Genomic DNA, 18,869 nt, shown 5'->3' with positions numbered 1-18,869 from the left:
CGATTATATTTTAGGGTTGAGCACCTCATTTGCATATAGTGACCGAAGACAACAGCTCCTCGGGTCACGTGATGTGGGTCATGTGACCACCCATGTTGACGGGTCGTTCCTCTCAGCGAGTAGCAGCCTAGGCGGCGGTGGTGCAAAGTCATCGTCCTAAGCACAGGAAACACGCCCGGAGATCACACCTGAATTCTCTCCACTGCGCTAACCCCTCGCCTCGTTCGTCATGTCGGTCTCCAACTCGAAGGACGGCGAACCAGAGTGACTCCGGATGTTGTGAGGAGGATACGGGTCGATTCAGACAGAAGGATCAGCATCAGATGAGGCTGGACTACTGATGGTTCGGAAGGTAATCTCTATCCCCTGGGCTGAGGGAGGGAGGAGGCTGCAGCGACATGGGTACATGACACATATTTAAAAACGAAGTGCATAGTGTCTGCGGTGTGTGTGTGTGTGTGTGTGTGTGTGTGTGTGTGTGTGTGTGTGTGTGTGTATGTCCGATCTGAGGCCCATCGCCTTAAGTATCGAGCCCATCAGATCAGGCTGCACGGCCAGACGCTCCAAATGACAACCTGGGCGATGACTTCATGGTTCATGTGAAGGAGTTCTGTGTGTTTATGTCTTGAAATTCCATAAAAGGCCACATTAGCGTATTGAATAACGATACACTGATGTGCGCTACTGTCTATTACAAAGGGCTGAAACTATTTCAAAAGATTTATGAATGTTCAGCAATGGATGCGTTGTGTTTTGTTTGAGCATTAGAAGAAACAATGGTTTAATGCGACTGCGTGGCCGTTTACTGATAGTGATATGTAGGTCTATATAGTACGTCCCTATGTATTCAATATTAAGCACAGACCCTCTCCCTTGTCCTAACATCCAAGGTGTAATAACCTTGCATTGTAATTCTTTCGATTTCGTTTCTATATTTGACCAGAAGGCTATTAAGTCAAGCTGTCACATAATCCGTTTCCTGTATTTTAATCAGATCAAGGATTCTTTTGTTCACGCAGTTAAGGTCATGTTTGCTCGTGCCAACGACCTCCATGTTCAAAGTTTTAAATTAACCCTGAAATGTGTTTCTGTAGCGGCTGTAGATCAGAAGGCCTGAGCTGTCTCCTCTTCCCCTGCAAAGAAAATGGCTATCATCAGACAATTTGGATTATTGCTCTGGAAGAACTATCTCCAGCAGGTAGGTTGGAAGAACGCGCACCTAAACACGTGATGCATGGATTGTAAACACACCAACGTACATAAATCATGACATCATGCAGATTGAACTTTCATGGACACAGTCATAGAGTGTGTGATCAATAGTCCTGTGTCAGATAGTCCCAAAGCCTTTTCGATTCAGTAGCTGATCAATTCCCCCTATGGCAAAATGGGTGAATGTGAGTTTTAGTTGTGCAAGCATTCGAGTGTCCGCCATGTAGGAAAGCACCATATAGAGTAAAGTAATTTGCTGAAGTAGTATAGCTGTGTGCAACTCTTTGGTATAGCTGTATGTGCTGAGCTGACTGTGTGTTATGCGCTGACTGTCTGCTATAGCTGTATGTTGTGAGCTGGCTGCCTGATTGTCTGCTATAGCTGTACGTTTTGAGCTGACTGTCTTCTGTAGCTGTATGTTTTGAGCTGACTGACTGTTGGCTATAGCTGTACGTTTTGAGCTGACTGTCTTCTGTAGCTGTATGTTTTGAGCTGACTGACTGTTGGCTATAGCTGTATGTTTTGAGCTGACTGTCTTCTATAGCTGTATGTTTTGAGCTGACTGACTGTTGGCTATAGCTGTATGTTTTGAGCTGACTGTCTTCTATAGCTGTATGTTTTGAGCTGACTGACTGTTGGCTATAGCTGTATGTTTTGAGCTGACTGTCTTCTATAGCTGTATGTTCTGAGCTGACTGCCTGCTTGTCAGCCTGGTTTGTTTCGGGAGGAAGCCGGTCACGAGAGCAACATAATTGAACATAATTGAAGGAAGGAAACTTATTTTTTCTCCTCTGTGTTCTCCGTCTTCTAATGTTGCTCATGGAAACAAATCTGTCTCCCTCTTTTTATATTTACACTGTGAAACCAGGTCCACAGCGCTTTATATTTTACCAAGTAGTGTTGCTAATACTTGCAGTAACGTACGGTTAATGTGTCTCCTATAATTGCCGTTCCCACTAGCAGTTAGCATTATGTCCCTGAGCTAAAGTAGCCATAAGAAAAACCTGTAAACTGCAGCTATCCTGAAACGATACCTTCTGGGTTGGCGGGTTCTTCTACCGTATAGGCGTTCACGTTCACAGAAGTCGCTGAAGGGGCTTTAAACTAGGTCAGGCGTTTGCACAAGGTGGTGGGGAATTTGTAATCAACGCTCGGTTGGATTTTTAGTGGCACTTTCTTTTTGTTTAGACCTTTTTTCGAGCCAAGAAAAGGGAGAAATATGTGGGGTGGGGAGATTGTTTCTCCCGGCTCCTTTTATCACCTCCCTGCTGAACAGATGATGGTTGCTAGGCGACAGAGAGATTGTGCGAGTCTGTTTACCGCTGTGTCTTGGCTTTGGTTCGCCGGCATTGTTGCGTTCTTGTGATTAGCATGAGGCTGGGTGACTTCGGGTCTCTGGTGGGTACCTGATCGGGTTTGGTCGACCGGCCTCCCAGCTGTCTTCTGCTGCTGGGACCCGTTCAGGTTTAAGATGGGGGCATGGTAAACACTTAAAACACTGCCTAACATTCACCCGTTCATGCACACATTCACACACCGCCGGCGGTGACAGCCACGCAGAAGGCGACAGCCTCAGCCAGGAGGAGCCGGGGATCGAACTAGCAACCTTCCAGATACCAGCCAGGGCGCTCTGATCGTCCGAGCCACCGGCCGCCCCTTGTTGTGATGAGGAGCCCCACTAGGCTCTCTATCGAAGCCCTTATCCTAAATGTCAGCGTTAAAATAGCTCAGTTTAGCTTCTTCAAAAGGCTAACCTGTTGCTCTGTTTGAACTTACTCTACCATCTAGTTCTGTTTTCCCTAGCACTACTTTGTATTTGTGTTGTTTTATACCCTGTGACTTTCAATACTGCTTGGCTGCTGTTACAAAGGACTTTCCCCTTCCGGGGGATTAATGACGTTTTTATCTAACTACCTTTCTAACCGTGAGTGGTGCAAATAATTTGTCACAGAATCAAATCCCAAAGTCTGGTTTGAGTTCCCGTCCACGTTGGTGAAACTCAGGGTCGGCTCCTCTCTCAGTCGTCGTGTTTGTGTTTCATCAATAGTACATGAGACTGTACCTGGGGAGTCGACCTCGACCGGAGGGTGTCTGTTACAGTCACCCGGGTACTGTTCCCTGTAGAATAGAGGCCACACACACACAGCCTGCTTTCCTGGTGGGCCCCAGGGAACACGCGCACAAACACACACATATACAAACACACACAGAAACACACACTCGCACTCAAACGAGAGATTCAATGCACACAAACTATCCAATGAACACACAAACACACACACACAAGATCGAATGCGCACACACACACACACGATCCCATGAGCACATATATAGTTGCGCACCCACATAGGGGTGGAACGGTACATGTATTTGTATTGAACCGTTTCGGTCCGGGGTGCTCGGTTCGGTGCGGAGGCGTACCGAACGAGTTTCCATACGGACACATTAAGTAGAGGACCGCATGTGTGGAACATGCTGCGGCCGCACGTGCACAGTCGCGCACACCGTAGCCGTGTTCGAAACCGTTCCCTATTCACTCACTCACTATTCCCTATATAGTGTTCATGATATAGTGCACTATTTTGACCCACACAGGTTGCAAATATATGATCCTTGGTTGAATCACCCCTTTCTTGAGACAAATAGTAGCATCGGGCAGCGTCTTGTCCTAGCTATCTTTGTTGTGTACAGGGAATGGGTTAACCTAGTGATGGTTAGAGCTTGGCCCTTGGTTATATGAACCTCCTTACTGTACCGACAGAGATATAGTGTTGTTTCTCTTCTTATTGTCAGACGCTTTGGATAAAAGTGTCTGATAAACGGCCTGAATGCAAATGTCACAACTTCACTCGTCATTATTGTTGTTGTTGTTGTTGTTGTTGTTGTTGTTGTTGTTGTTGTTGTCTGCTCACCGTGGCTCTCTCCCTGGCGCTGGCGGTGGTTGTTGTTGTTGTATGCTCATTGTGGCTCTCTCCCTGGCGGCGGTGCAGAAGCGCCAGATCCTGGTGTCGCCATTGTTGTTGACGTTGTTGTTGTTGTTGTTGTTGTTGTTGTTGTTGTTGTGGTGTTGTGCTGACCGGGGCTCTCTCCCTGCAGAAGCGTCAGATCCTGAGGCCTGTTTCAGGTAGCTGGTTTTGAGGCAACCCCGAGTTTGTTCGCTCCGAGTTAGTGGAAACTCTGGGTTTTCCGTTTCAGGTAGCAGGTTCAGCGCAACCGAGATTGCTGCGGCAACATACGCCGTGGACCTAACCTGCTCGGGAGGTGGTTAGACCTACTCTGAGTTTGTTGTCTATAGGCTGAAGGCAGCTCTCCGACAGAAGGAAGTGTTAGAAATGGCATGTCCTTTTCTACGAGAGCCTGTGGATGTAGAGGCTGCGATCCTCAGAAGGAATCTCCGTGAGGAACAATTATTAAGAACCCGGTTGGATATACTTTCTTTTCCTGATAATTTTCTTCACGAGCGCTATCGTTTTTTAGCGCAATCTATCATTTATTTAGTCCACCTTCTCAGTCCCCATGTTAACTGTCAAACGCACCGGGGGCATGCTTTAAGTTTAAGTTTTTTTTTTTTACGCAATTAACACATATGCAGAATGATCCGCCCCGTGCTTCCCGCCCGCTCTGTACTACATTCACTTTAACGTTGTGGCTTTCCCATGATCAGAGTAGCTGACTAACCACGGACCTATTACTGCTGCAAGTCAAGAAACTAATTTTAAGAATGCAAGGCAGAAAAGACCCTGGTACTGCTTTTAACCAGATGCTGTTCTTCTCTACATGCACATGCTCCGCATAATCGTCTGCATTGTTCACTGAAGTAAAACCCTTTGAGTAAACTGTTCAACAAAATAACTTTTCCCACCACAGCCCGTGTTCTAATAAATACACTCTACTTTTTATGAGGATTTCTTTATTTCCTGAAAGCACAAAAAGTCATTCATATCGGGTATGTTTTTAGAGCAGGGAACAGTATCCCAGTTTGCACCTCACTCACCTTTAACTTGTGTTCCAAAATTTGGATCTCCAAAGCATCCTTTTGCATATTTTGAATTGTTACAATTGCATGGAGGTTGGTGAGGGCATCTGGTTCAACTAGGGCGATGACGCCATGGAAGAAGATGATTAGACAGTGAAATTATTACTTGAGCGCAGAATATTGCCCCATCCAATTTGCAACATGCTGAGTTGCGTGTACATATTTAATTATTTTGAATAACCAACCTCTTATAAAGGCACTTCTATCCTGGGGGGTGGGGGGGGGGGGGGGGGGGGGATCAGAGGAGCTCTCCCCAGGGATGCCCTCAGCCACAGGACGCATACTCTGTTGTCTGAGGGCCATCTCCTCAGCCTCTGTGAGGGCTGCAGAGGTGGCCTCTGCTTTTTTTTCGATTTGCTAACATGGAGGAAAATGTTACCCTAATATTCAGTAAGCGCTATTTTGAAGACAATAGGCAGTGTTGGGGGTGGCTGGGAAATGTACTACTTACATTTACTGCTTAAATATAGGCCCATCACATGTTGAATATAGCTGTTAAATTAGGTACAGCAGGCAAAACCGCACAATTGATTTGATTTCAATTCAACATTAGTTTACCTGTTTGAACTATATTTTTGTACTTCATCTTCATTTGCTGCCAAGTCCTCTTGGGGCAACTCGGGGTTGCGTAAATTGACACACACACACACACACACACACACACACACACACACACACACACACACACACACACACACACACACACACACACACACACACACACACACACCATTTACATATTGAATAAGTGGAAGATATTAAACTTTCCTCTTATTTTTTTTTATTTTACTAATTTATTTTACTCACGCATTGACTTGTTCAGCTATTTCAGGCCAAGCTCTCTCTGGGTAACTGCTCGGCATACGCGTTCATTAGAATTTCCAATTCCGTGGGAGAAAGTAAGTGGATCTACGCTTTTGGTCCATGTTTGATCATGTTATCAGAGATCCATTGATGATGGCTCTTTAGAGTCAACAGGCACGCCCTCAACCCAGAGTGAACATACTCAGAGTTGATTAACCCAACGCTGATCACCTGTTCTGAAACCGAAAACACTGAGTTTCTTTTCAACCCTGAACTCTGAGTCAACCAACTCAGAGCGCAGGATTAAACTCAGAGTATGTTAAACCAGCTACCTGAAACAGGCCTCTGGTGTCACCGTTGTTGTTGTTGTTGTCGTGGTGTGGTGCTGACCGTGGCTCTCTCCCTGCAGAAGCGTCAGATCCTGGTGACGCTGGTGGAGATCCTCCTGCCGATGCTGTTCGCGGGGATCCTCATCGCGCTGCGACAGAAGGTGCCCTTCAAGAACTACCCCAACGCCACCGTCTACGAGAGCTTCGCCGTCAACTTCCTGCCGCCGCAGCTGCTCTACCGCCAGTGGCAGCTGGCCTACGTCCCCGGGAACTCCAGCGTGGTGCGGCAGGTGGCGGAGGACGTGCAGCACAGCCTGGGGCCCCGGGCTATCGGCTCTGGTGGGTACCGGTCGGATGATCAGGGCCCCGTCTCGGCCTGATGTTTAGGGCCTCGACCCGGTCTGATGATCAGGGCCCCGTCTCGGTCTTATGTTTAGGGCCTCGACCCGGTCTGATGATCAGGGCCCCGTCTCGGCCTGATGTTTAGGGCCTCGACCCGGTCTGATGATCAGGGCCCCGTCTCGGTCTTATGTTCAGGGCCTCGACCCGGTCTGATGATCAGGGCCCCGTCTCGGTCTGATGTTTAGGTCCTCGACCCGGTCTGATGATGTGCTCCCATCTAGCTCTGTTGATGTCCCCCATCCTTACTGTTTCGACAGCGATATATTGTTTCTCTTCTTCTGACAAATGTACTCATTGTAAGTCGCTTTGGATAAAAGCGTCTGTTAAACGCCCTGAATGTAAACGTAACCGTCACCGTCCAACTCTGATAATGTGAACCCGACGCGGAAACGGCGACACAAAATCAGTTAATTCAGTTTTGATTTGGTATCCATCATGAGTCGTATCGCAGGAAACGGGGATAATCTAAAGGGAAAAGGTTTGGAGTGAGCGGCACTAATTGCGTTAGTGTTGGTGTGTTTGCGACCACGCGCGCGTGTCAGCATGACTCAGCGCTGCTTGGGTTTGTGTATGAGAGCTGTGGCAGTGTAGCAGCATGTGGGCTTACGCTGTTGTCCTGAAAGGAACTGCAAACGGCCCCACCCTTCGCCGTGTTTGTGTTCTGGCCAGCTGCGAAGGGAAGAGCCGACAGCCCATCACTGTCTGACTGCCTGGCCTGGCCGGACCTCCAGTCTCTCTATTTCCCCCCCCCCCCCCCCCCCCCCATCGATGGCCATGTCTTCTGCCTCCCACACAGAACACTATCATACAGATAGTGTTTCTGTGTTTGTGTGGGATTATACGCCTGAGGAATTCATCTGAGCAGTACGTTAGATGATTTAGTTGAGGGAGGCAGGAAGCCGGAAGTAGAGCAGGTTGACTGGTCACCGGAAGGTTGCTAGTTCGATCCCCGGCTCCTCCTTGCCGAGTGTCGAGGTGGCCCTGAGCGAGACGCCTCACCCTGACTGCTCCCGACGAGCTGACTGTCGCCCTGCGTGGTCGACTCCGCCGTCGGTGTGTGAATTTGTGGATGAATGGTGGTAAATCGATTAGGTTAAAAGCGTCTTCAAAATCCCCTGAATGTGAATGTGGATGTTTCTCTGTGTGTGAGATTAAACACCTGAGGAATACATCTGAGCAGTATGTTGGATGAAGGTCCAACCCCATGGGTTCACAGTCTCTCCCAGATGTTTCCGGAGTTGTACTGGTGAAATGAGTTGGAGTCGCTCTGTCGAAACGATCCACAAGCACAGCGTGTTGCCACAGAGTGTTTATTTTGGCAGCTGACCCAGATATGACCCGGGGAGTGCGAGCGAGTTTCCTTGTCCTTCTCACACCTCGGCGTTCCTGAACGGGCGCCAGATGATAGTGAAGGAAACGGGTCAATCTTTAGGTACAACCAACAGACATGAACAATGTATATCTTATCTCCATTCCTGTCCGGCCACTCTTTATGTTTTAAGAATAATCTGGTTGAACACTTTTGTCTACTATTGTTGAGCATTTCCACAACCATTTCGTCGTGGTTTGGACAAAAAGATAAAGTCTGTTTGGAATGCTATGTATTGCCAAGAGGGTTACCCATTTAACCTGTCTTCTCTGGTTGGTCCATGGCAGAACATACAAGATATCTTTACTATCATACATTTTCTCACTATTACCCGAGTGAAGTGTCCTCTGTTTCCTCAGGTCAGATAGACTCTGTGGACTTTTTAAAAGCAGTAACTAAATCGCCTGGTTGGACAGGCTTAGCTAGCCCTGTGTTTGTTCTGTCAGACTCTTTGTCTGGGTTGTCTCTGTTTTATTGTGTTGTTGTGAAGCTCTCTGTGACTTGGGTATGTGAAAGGTGCTGCATAAATAAACGTTGCTTGCTTTCTTAAATGACCAAGTCTTTTATGCTTTATCTATCGCTGGTGTTTGGAACTAAACCAAACTATGGTTCTCGACCAAACTCTGGTGTGTGGAACCATAGAACCGTAGTTTGTTGTTTAGAACCATAGTTTGGTGTTTGGTGTGGAGCCGTAGTTTGGTGATTGTCACACCAATAGTGTGACAAGTGCCGATAGTGTGGTCGCTCTCGGCCGGGGAAATGAGAAGGAGGTCAAGGCCGTGGCAGACGTGTGCACGGCCGTACGTGCGCTGAGTGGTGGAACACATTCTGTGTGTGTGTGTGTGTGTGTGTGTGTGACGGAGTAAATACACCACCTCTTTCTCACCTAGAAAAGCATGACTCACAAACGTGTGTGTGTGTGTGTGTGTTTCCTTAGTGCGCGGGTTTGAGACTGAGGACCTGTTGGAGGACTACGTGAAGAAGGACCCGCTGTCGGGGAAGCTGCTGGCGGCCGTGGTGTTTGAGCACCCCTTCAGCCACGACGAAGAGCCCCTACCCCAGCAGGTACACACACACGCACGCACGCACGCACGCACGCACGCACGCACGCACGCACGCACGCACGCACGCACGCACGCACGCGCGCGCGCGCGCGCATAGACACACACACACACATGTGCATAGACAGACAGACAGACAGACACACGCAAACGTGCATAGACACATGTCAACAAGCGCACATGTTTACAGATGGACTCCCACACACATGAATAGCCACATTGAGATGTATAAAAACGTTTTGCATGAATTATTTGCATTTTGCCATTCAGTTCAAGGACGATTGCTGATTTTCATATCATGGTGAAATTATCTTGGTTTTTATTGCTAGCCGTACTCCTGGGGGTCATTACATCACCATGACCCCTCCTCCAGAGCGGCTTGTCCTAGCCTCGCACTGCACCATGTGAATGTTGTTATCTCCTGTTCGAAGAGGAACCAGGCCTCCGCTCAGCCCTGCTGCGTCACGTGTGGTGAACCGGACAGACTGCTTCGTGTTTTAAACAAACTGGTCATGTTTGTCTTCTTTTTAGGAGAAAATAGTTTCTCAGTTTCACTAAGATGTCACGTATTACGAGCTTGGTTTCTTCAGTGGTCGACCTCATTCGTCTGCTCCACTTATGGTGGAATCAATAAATATTTGCAAATATGTCCAATTGATTTGTTTGATGTTTGGTGTGTGGAACCGTAGTTTTGTGTTTGGAGACGTAGTGACTGACCCTTTTCCAATTTACAATAACAAGGGAACGGACAGAAAAACCAAATGAAAACCCTAATAAACCGACTGGTTCCTGTTTGTTAACCAAGAGATAAAGTATCGATGGTCATAAACAGAAGAGTGGAATAGAGATTCCATTGTGAGTCGCTGCTGGTTCCATCCCAGGCTCTTTACGTCCTGCTTCTCCTTGATTTGGATGCCGACGCCAAACCACGGCCGTCCCCTCAGCCACAGAATGGCTCTCGCCGGCCACCATCACCATGACGACCGGCAGAGCTCGCTTTTGGGTGGTAATTTGATTCCGTGAGTGAATTGCTTCCAGTTACTCCCGGTAGACGCAGAGAGCCGGAACTATTGGCGGTACGAATGCACGTCCGCTATCAAAGGCGTAGACGGGAGTGTCATTTTACAAAGGAATAGATTGTGACAACTGAACCCCTTTTCCGGCCGCAAGGTCACCCCAAAAGTTTCAGTGTTTTGGGGGCGTGCTCGGTGGATCAACACACTAATGCGCTGACCACGTTATGTACCGCGGGTTTGATTCCCCCCTGGTGTCACTCCCTCTCTACTCCGGCCTAGACTCCCCTCTCTCTGTACCCCACGCTGAGTGTTCTGCCCCCCCCCCCTCAGGTGAGGTACCACCTGCGCTTCAGCTACAGCCCCAAGAACGCCCCCGCCAAGGAGCGGTCGGAACTGAACCCCAACAACGACCTGGACTGGCACACCTCCAGCCTGTTCCCCCTCTTCCAGCTGCCGGGGCCCCGGGAGCAGTACGACAAGGATGGGGGCACGCCTGGTGAGACACACACACACACACACACACACACATAGTCACACACACACACACACACACACACACACCACACACACACACACACACACACACACACACACACACACACACACACACACAGTCACACACATAGACACACACACACACAGTCACACACAGTCATGCACAGAAAGAAACACACACACACACACAGAGTCATGCAAAGAAAGAAACACGCACACACGCACACACACACAGAGTCATGCACAGAAAGAAACACACGCACACACAGTCATGCACACACACACACACAGTCATGCAGACACACACACACACACACACACACACACACACACACACACACACACACACACACACACACACACACACACACACACACACACACACACACACACACACACACACACACACACACACTCTCTTAGTGACTCATGGTTTTCTAGGAGAGTTTGGTTGAGGAAGAGGCGGTGTTTTCATCAGCCTGACCCAGCTGCTGACTCAGACTCTTCCCCATAATGGAATTTCCATTTTTCAGTGTTCATTTTAATGGGCTGAGAATGGAGCTGACCCAAAAGGTGAGCTCATGGTGACTCCTTTTCATGCATAAAGTACAAGGAGTGGATGAAGCCCAGAGGAATGAAGGGGGATGTGAACACAGAACCCCACCCCTTAGGTTCCAAACCCCTTTCCTCCGCGGTCTGACCGCGACCTCCAAAGGACAGCCGGTATGCCCGGGCTGAGCTGAGGGCAGCGTGCGGGGAGCGGGAGACATTGATGTGGTGAGGCGCCAGTTAGAAGTGGAGGTCCCGGTCGGGGAACACGGAGACGTTTGTCATCTTTCACATCCGTTGGACATGTAGCACATGAAGCACACTGAAGGAAAGGACCCTCTTCACAGTAGAGAGAAGATTCGGGTGGAGCTCATCACATTTAGGATGAGGCCTTTTGATTCAGAACGGGCCGCGGTTCAGACAAAACTAGTCAAGTTACGATACATCGACCATGCTGGTGCTGTGAGAATGTCTGTCTACTTTCAGATAAATAACACAATTTAGTCAATAGAAAAAGCATTGAAATCGCTTTGTCTCTCTCTCTCTCTCTCTCTCTCTCTCTCTCTCTCTCTCTCTCTCTCTCTCTCTCTCTCTCTCTCTCTCTCTCTCTCTCTCTCTCTCTCTCTCTCTCTCTCTCTCTCTCTCTCTCTCTCTCTCTACATCTCTCTACATCTCTCTACATCTCTCTCTCTCTCTCTACATCTCTCTCTCTACATCTCTCTCTCTACATCTCTCTCTCTCTCTCTCTCTCTCTCTCTCTCTCTACATCTCTCTCTCTACATCTCTCTCTCTCTCTCTCTCTCTCTACATCTCTCTCTCTCTCTACATCTCTCTCTCTCTCTCTCTCTCTCTCTCTCTACATCTCTCTCTCTCTCTCTCTCTCTCCACATCTCTCTCTCTCTCTCTCTCTACATCTCTCTCTCTCTCTCTCTCTACATCTCTCTCTCTCTCTCTCTCTCCACATCTCTCTCTCCCCCCCCCCCCCCCCCTCCCAGGGTACTTCCGGGAGGGCTTTCTCGCCGTGCAGCACGCGGTGGACCGGGCCATCATGCGCTCGTACAACCGGACGACGGCGGCGGCGCTGCTGGCCCAGACCCGCGTGGTGATGTCCGGTTCCCCTACCCGGCCTTCATCTACGACGTCTTCATCCTGGCCATCCAGAACCAGCTGCCCCTTCTGCTGGTGCTCAGCTTCACCTACACCTCGCTCAACATCGTCCGCGCCGTGGTGCAGGAGAAAGAGCGCAAGCTCAAGGTAGGGGGGGTGTGTGTGTGTGCGCGCCATTTATTTTCGCTGGCCATTTGTGACTGATCAACTGACTCTTTCTCTCTTTTTTTCTTCTCCTCTCTTTGTTGTTCTCTTGCCTCTTCCTCTACTTCTCCTTCTCTTCTCTCTGTCTCCTTCTCTTCCTCCTGCTCCTCCTCCTGTGTCTCCTCCTGCTCCAACTCCTCTTCCTCCTCCTCCTCCTGTGTCTCCTCTTTCTCCTCCTCCTCCTCCTCTTCCTGTGTCTCCTCCTCCTCCTCCTCCTCCTGTGTCTCCTCCTCTTCTCCTCCTCCTGTGTCTCCTCCTCTTCCTCCTCCTGTGTCTCCTCCTCTTCCTCCTCCTCCTGTGTCTCCTCCTCTTCCTCCTCCTGTGTCTCCTCCTCTCCCCTCCTCCTCCGTCTCCTCCTCCTCCTCCGTCTCCTCCTCTTCCTCCTCCTCCTGTGTCTCCTCCTCTTCCTCCTCCTGCGTCTCCTCCTCCTCCTCTCGTCCAGGAGTACATGCGTATGATGGGTCTCAGTAACTGGCTGCACTGGAGTGCCTGGTTCCTCATGTTCTTCCTCTTCATCTCCATCTCGGTCTTCTTCGTCACCGTGCTCCTCTGTATCCAGGTGAGTCCAGCGTTCACCCTCTCACCAAACTGGAGCGGCAGTATTCAGCCCAAACAACAATCACTCTCACTTGTTCACCTTGAGGTGTGTGAAGGGATTCCAGAGCATCTCTTTCAAAAGGCCCCTGAATGAGTGAGAGGGTGAACCCGTGTCTCTGCGTAATGAGGGGCCCCACTGAGTGACAGGGTGAGGGCCTACTGTGTGACAGGGTGAGCCCACTGTGTGACATGGTGAGCCTACTGTGTGACAGGCTGAGCCCACTGTGTGACAGGGTGAGCCCACTGTGTGTCAGGGTGAGCCCACTGTGTGTCAGGGTGAGCCCACTGTGACAGGGTGAGCCCACTGTGTGTCAGGGTGACCCCACTGTGTGTCAGGGTGAGCCCACTGTGTGACAGGGTGACCCCACTGTGTGACAGGGTGACCCCACTGAGGGACAGGTTGACCCCACTGTGTGACAGGGTGAGGGCCCACTGTGTGACAGGGTGAGCCCACTGAGTGACCGGGTGAGCCCACTGTGTGACAGGGTGAGCCCACTGTGTGACAGGGTGAGCCCGTGTGCTGCCTAACTAGGGGTCCTGCTGTGTGCTTGCAGGTGAGCCCCAAGGGAGCAGTGCTGGCCTACAGCGACCCCCAGCCTGGTGTTCGTCTTCCTCATTGTCTTCGCCGTGGCGACCATCAACTTCAGCTTCATGATCAGCTCCTTCTTCTCTCGAGGTGCGTGGCAGGTTTATCGTTATCAACGTCTACTGTCCTTGTACGGTGTTCCTCTCGCCCCCACAGTCCTGGGATCAGTGAGGATCTTCTAACCAGCGCTTTTCTAACCCAGCGACCACTCAAAGCGCTTTACAATACCGCCTTACATTCACCCGTTCATGCACACATTCACACGACGCCGGCGTCAACCGTGCCAGGCGACAGCCGGCTCGTCAGGAGCATTCAGGGCGAGGCGTCTCGCTCAGGGAGACCGCGACACTCGGCAAGGAGGAGCCGGGGATCGAGCTCGCAACCTTCCGGTGACCAGCCAACCCGCTCTGCCTCCTGAGCGACATGCCGCCCATGTCTGTGAATCTTTAATCTATTGGAGAGGGAGCGCTGGGCCATGCCTGTTGACCATAGCGGGACAGGGAAGTTAAAAAGTACGATCAAATGATACCGCATTCTGTTCAGCTGCTGCTGCTGTGCACCGGTTATTCTGAGTGCACCACTGTTTGCCGCGATACGACTGATTAATGAGCCTCCAGCCTCGAGGATACAGGACACGAAGAGCAGCATGCAAGTTGAATAGTTTGCGACACCAGAAGACACCAGATGGCATCGATCAGGGACGACTTCAGGAATCCTGCGTTATGCGAGCGCTGAATCCGCCGTTTAGCCGCACAGTCCCACGCTGTCAGCGGATCTGAGAGGATTATCAACCCTTCATGAATGTGCAGTGACAGAGCGTGCTCTGAGGTCGTCCCCTGTTCCCACTCAGGGTCTGGCGTGATGATTTGATTGACTCCCCCCGTACACTGTGGTTCTTGGCTCGGCCGGGGCTTCGTCTGCCGCATGTTGAGACACCAGATGCCTGACACCTTACTGCTGGCCCTGGGTTGTGTGCCTGACACCTTACTGCTGGCCCCTGGGTTTGTGCCGATACGAGCTTCTGGAGGGGAGCGATTATGAGGTGGTTCTTGGAGTACGGCTCTGTGATAATTGAATGAATGCTGAATCGCGGGTTGTGGTAGTGGTAAGGGGAATCCGGGTAGGTTTTGGGTTCGATCCCCGGTGAATGCAATCCTGATTCCTTCCCCAACCCCACACCGAGCACTTATTATTGTCTTACTGGACCTTGATGTACGCACCTATTCTATGTTGTACATCCTTGCACTTTAAAATAGTACTTAGCATTGTGTAGCGTCTCATCCTAGGTATCTCTCTCGTCTACGGGGAATGGGTTAACCTAGTGATGGTTAGTGCTTTGTACTTGTTTCTATGAACATCCTTACTGTACCGACAGCGATTTATTGTTTCTCTCTCCTCTGACAAATGCACCTATTGTAAGGGGCTTTGGATAAAAGTATCTGCTAAACGACTCAATGTTTTCTCGTTCTTCCTGTAACATCCAGCAGTAGAGGACTTGTTTGCCTGACTCTGACTGGCACTGGCTTCTCGCTAACAGAGGGAAACTCACGCCTCTACTCAGTGAGCCATCAATGACTGCCGAAGCTTTTGAAGCCTCGCAGTCGATAATCATGCTTGCGCTTGCCTGTGGTGGGTGTAAATTACTGGGGTAATCACCCTGGCTTTTGTCCATCGGCAGTTTTAGTTCCCTTTCCTAGAATATTCGAGACGTCTTTATTCGTCCTGAGTGTGACGTCCACCTCCTGTTCTTCTTCTTCCCACACACACACACACACACACACACACACACACACACACACACACACACACACACACACACACCTTGACGATGAGGTGTAAGTGAGGCTGAGCACTGTCGATGGACCTCTCCCCCTTGGTGGCCTCAACGGTGGGAGAAAGAGCAGGCAAACGTGCGGGAGACGGTCACCTCCGTCGACGGCGTCGTCGGCCTCCCTGTGAAGACAGAGTGGTTTTCCCCTCTTTTGAACAGAGCGTGAATACTAGTGCCTGACTCAGACTTGAGTGCGTGGACGTCATCTTTAGTACAACGCCTTTTAAATGACGCCCGGTACCACCACCGCTAAGAGCAAGTAAAGGTCGACCATTGAAGTCACAACTCGTCTCTGCTTTTGGCACCGCCGTGGTCGGGCGAGCTCCCTGCCGACGTCAGGAGCGCAGAGTTACTCAGCAGCTTCCGCGAGAGACTCTGGACTCACTCGTTCAGAGTTCACCTGATAACAGCCACCCCTTCCCACCCCTCTTGCACCCTTCTTGTGTCTCGTACGGTCCTGCACTTAAAAATAGTAACCTAGCATCGTGTTGCGTCTTATCCTAGCTGTCAGTGTTTGTGTACGGGGAATGGGTTAACCTAGCGATGGTTAGTGCTTGGCCCTTGATTCTATGAACATCCTTACTGCACCGACAGCGATATATTGTTGTGTTTTCTGAGAGAAACGGAAGGAACGGTGTACTTATTGTAAGTCGCTTTGAATACAAGCGTCTGCTAAATGTCATATGTAATCTAAAGCACAGCGGGCGGTTGGGATGGGTACACCTGTGAGGGATCAGAGCTGTGCGTTTGCCACATCCGTCAGGATTGGATTTGCGACAGCAGGCTTTCCTAAAGGTTATATGATTTATGGTTAGAATGTCATGCATTACCGCGTTAACCTTTTGGTCCTGTGCACCATTTTACGGCCTGTTGTCATCCCATGTCGTGTTTAAGTGACTAAGAACGATGCGGAACCGAGGGACTTAAAGATGAACCCTACGGCCGTTCTCTGCATGAATGAGGTGGAACGAGGTCCACCTTGTTCCCAGTAGTCGCATTGTGTTTATTCGACTTTATACTCTACGGATCGATGGAACCGTCCCTCTTTTACCGCTCGCCCTGTTATTAGTCTTCAACAAAGACGGCGTTTTGTCGCTTCGCCGCTGTCCTCACCACAGATGATGAGGCTTTAACCATGTGACACCCTAGAAAGGCACTAGAAAGGCACATCAGGCTCCTCAGATGACTCTACCGACACGACAAACCATGGAAACCTCTGAGGCATCTGCTCTTTTCATTCTGCAGTAAGGAGTCAGTTTTGCACCACCACTGGGCTTGTCAATTTGGATGAGTGCCAACCTTGCATTTATCGGAAAAACAAAATGTGTGTGTATTCGTTGATCATTATAAATCTTTATTCTTCTAATTCAAATTGGTTTGACTCTCCAGCCTTCCAGGACCATCAGCTCCTCCTCCTCTCCTCCTCTCTCCTCTCCCTCCTCTCCCCCTCCTCCTATCCTCCTCCTCCTCTCCCCCTCCTCCTCCTCCTCCTCCTCTCCTCTCCCCTCCTCCTCCTCCTCTCCCCCCCTCCTCCTCCTCCTCTCCCCCTCCTCCTCCCCCTCCTCTCCCTCCTCTCCTCCTCCTCTCCCCCTCCTCCTCTCCCTCCTCTCCCCTCCTCTCCTCCTCTCCCCCCTCCTCCTCCTCTCCTCTCCCCCCTCCTCCTCTGCCTCCTCTCCCTCCTCTCCTCCTCTTCCTCCTCTCCCTCTCCTCCTCTCCCTCCTCTCCCCCTCCCTCCTCCTCCTCCTCCTCCTCCCCCTCCTCCTCCTCCTCTCCCCCCCTCCTCTTCCTCCTCTCACCTCCTCTCCTCCTCCTCTCTCAGGACGCCACCCTAACGTTGTTGTCTCTCCGTAGCCAACGTGGCGGCGGCGGCGGGCGGCTTCATCTACTTCCTGAGCTACCTGCCCTACCTGTTCCTGTGGCCGCGCTACGACATGCTCAGCCACGCCCAGAAGGTGGCCGCCTGCCTCATCTCCAACGTCGCCATGTCGATGGGGGCCCAGCTCATCGGCATGTTCGAGGGCAAAGGTGAGGCCCAAAGACTAATACAAAACTGATGGTCTATACCAGTGACTGACGTCACAACGCGACGCCCACAATGGCATTGTGCGTTTCTTGGACGCTACATCATAAAAAGTGTTCTGCAGTCCATGGCTTTCCCTCACGACCCCCTTGTTCTGTCATCTTACTCCCACATTCTTCACCATCTCATCAATAAAACTTCCTCCTCCTTCCCCTCCATCTCCACCTCCTCCATCTCCTCCACCTCCTCCATCTTCTTCTCCTCCATCTTCTACACCACCACCTTCCTCTCCACCCCCACAACCTCACCACCTCCTCCTCCATTTCCATCCCTCCTCCTCATCTTCCTCCTCCTCCTCCTTCACTTCCTCCTCCTCCTCCTCCTCCTCCTCCTCCATTTCCACCCCCTCCACCTCTTCCTCCTCCTCCTCCTCCTTCACTTCCTCCTCCTCCTCCCTCTCCCCTCCTCCTCCTCCTCCTCCTCCTCCTCCTCCTCCTCCTCCTCCTCCTCCTCCATTTCCACCCCCTCCTCCTCTTCCTCCTCCTCCTCCTTCACTTCCTCCTCCTCCTCCCTCTCCCCCTCCTCCTCTCCTCTCTCCTCCCTCATCCTTCACCTCATCCTCCTCCTCCCTCTCCTCCTCCTCCCCCCTCCTCCCTCTCCTCCTCCCCCTCCTCCTCTCCTCCTCCCGCTCTCCCCCCCTCAGGTACGGGGATCCAGTGTCGAACCTGTTCGATGCGGTGACGGTGGACGACGACTTCTCTCTGGCCCAGGTGCTGCTGATGCTGCTGCTGGACGCCGCTCTCTACGGCCCTGGTGGCCTGGTACATGGAGGCCGTGTTCCCCGGGGAGTACGGCGTCCCGCGCCCCGCATACTTCTTCGTGCTGGTAGGTCGTCCCCCCGCTAGAGACGACGCCCCTCCTGTTCAATTGAGGAAGGGCGGGGATTATTATAGTACTGCTAAATATATCGAGTTTTTATTTATGTATTTTTTTCCGTCTGTATTTTCTAAGTGGAACCATCATGTATTTTATATGTTCAGGTGAACAATTAGCTCTTAATGGTTAATCAAGTGTTCAGTGGACCGTAGGCGAGGCTCTAAAGTTAATCTAAGTATTAAGGTGAACTATAGGCTATTTTGAATTTTTATTTTATTATTATTATTTAAAAATGTCACCGCACAATGCGGCAGGATAATCATTACTACTTTAGTTACTGAAAGCAGTGTTCTGAGATGGGATCGATAAATAGTT

At 50.5% G+C, this 18,869-nt stretch overlaps 1 protein-coding gene across 1 annotated transcript; it reads left to right on the top strand.

Moving 5' to 3' along the window:
• The first annotated feature begins 89 nt into the window (after positions 1–89).
• LOC132475014 (phospholipid-transporting ATPase ABCA3-like) lies at positions 90–13,857 on the top strand. Its single transcript, XM_060075973.1, has 8 exons — positions 90–352; positions 1,095–1,198; positions 6,462–6,720; positions 9,090–9,217; positions 10,560–10,725; positions 12,269–12,527; positions 13,027–13,143; positions 13,736–13,857. Exons 2-7 carry the CDS (start codon positions 1,145–1,147, stop codon positions 13,040–13,042), a joined length of 882 nt encoding a protein of 293 aa, XP_059931956.1. The 5' UTR covers positions 90–352; positions 1,095–1,144; the 3' UTR covers positions 13,043–13,143; positions 13,736–13,857.
• Positions 13,858–18,869: the final 5,012 nt, after the last annotated feature.

Source organism: Gadus macrocephalus, chromosome 2, assembly GCF_031168955.1.
Source record: "Gadus macrocephalus chromosome 2, ASM3116895v1".
Classification (NCBI taxonomy): domain Eukaryota; kingdom Metazoa; phylum Chordata; class Actinopteri; order Gadiformes; family Gadidae; genus Gadus; species Gadus macrocephalus.
Note: the sequence above shows the minus strand (reverse complement) of the source record. Positions and strands in the feature narration are given on the sequence as shown.

Bases quoted from the DNA above. Each gene is read 5' to 3' on its own strand.
- LOC132475014 (XM_060075973.1), top strand. From the start codon at position 1,145: ATGGCTATCATCAGACAATTTGGATTATTGCTCTGGAAGAACTATCTC. The intron at 1,199-6,461 runs GTAGGTTGGAAG...CTCTCCCTGCAG, and splicing joins GGAAGAACTATCTCCAGCAG to AAGCGTCAGATCCTGGTGAC. The intron at 9,218-10,559 runs GTACACACACAC...CCCCCCCCTCAG, and splicing joins AAGAGCCCCTACCCCAGCAG to GTGAGGTACCACCTGCGCTT.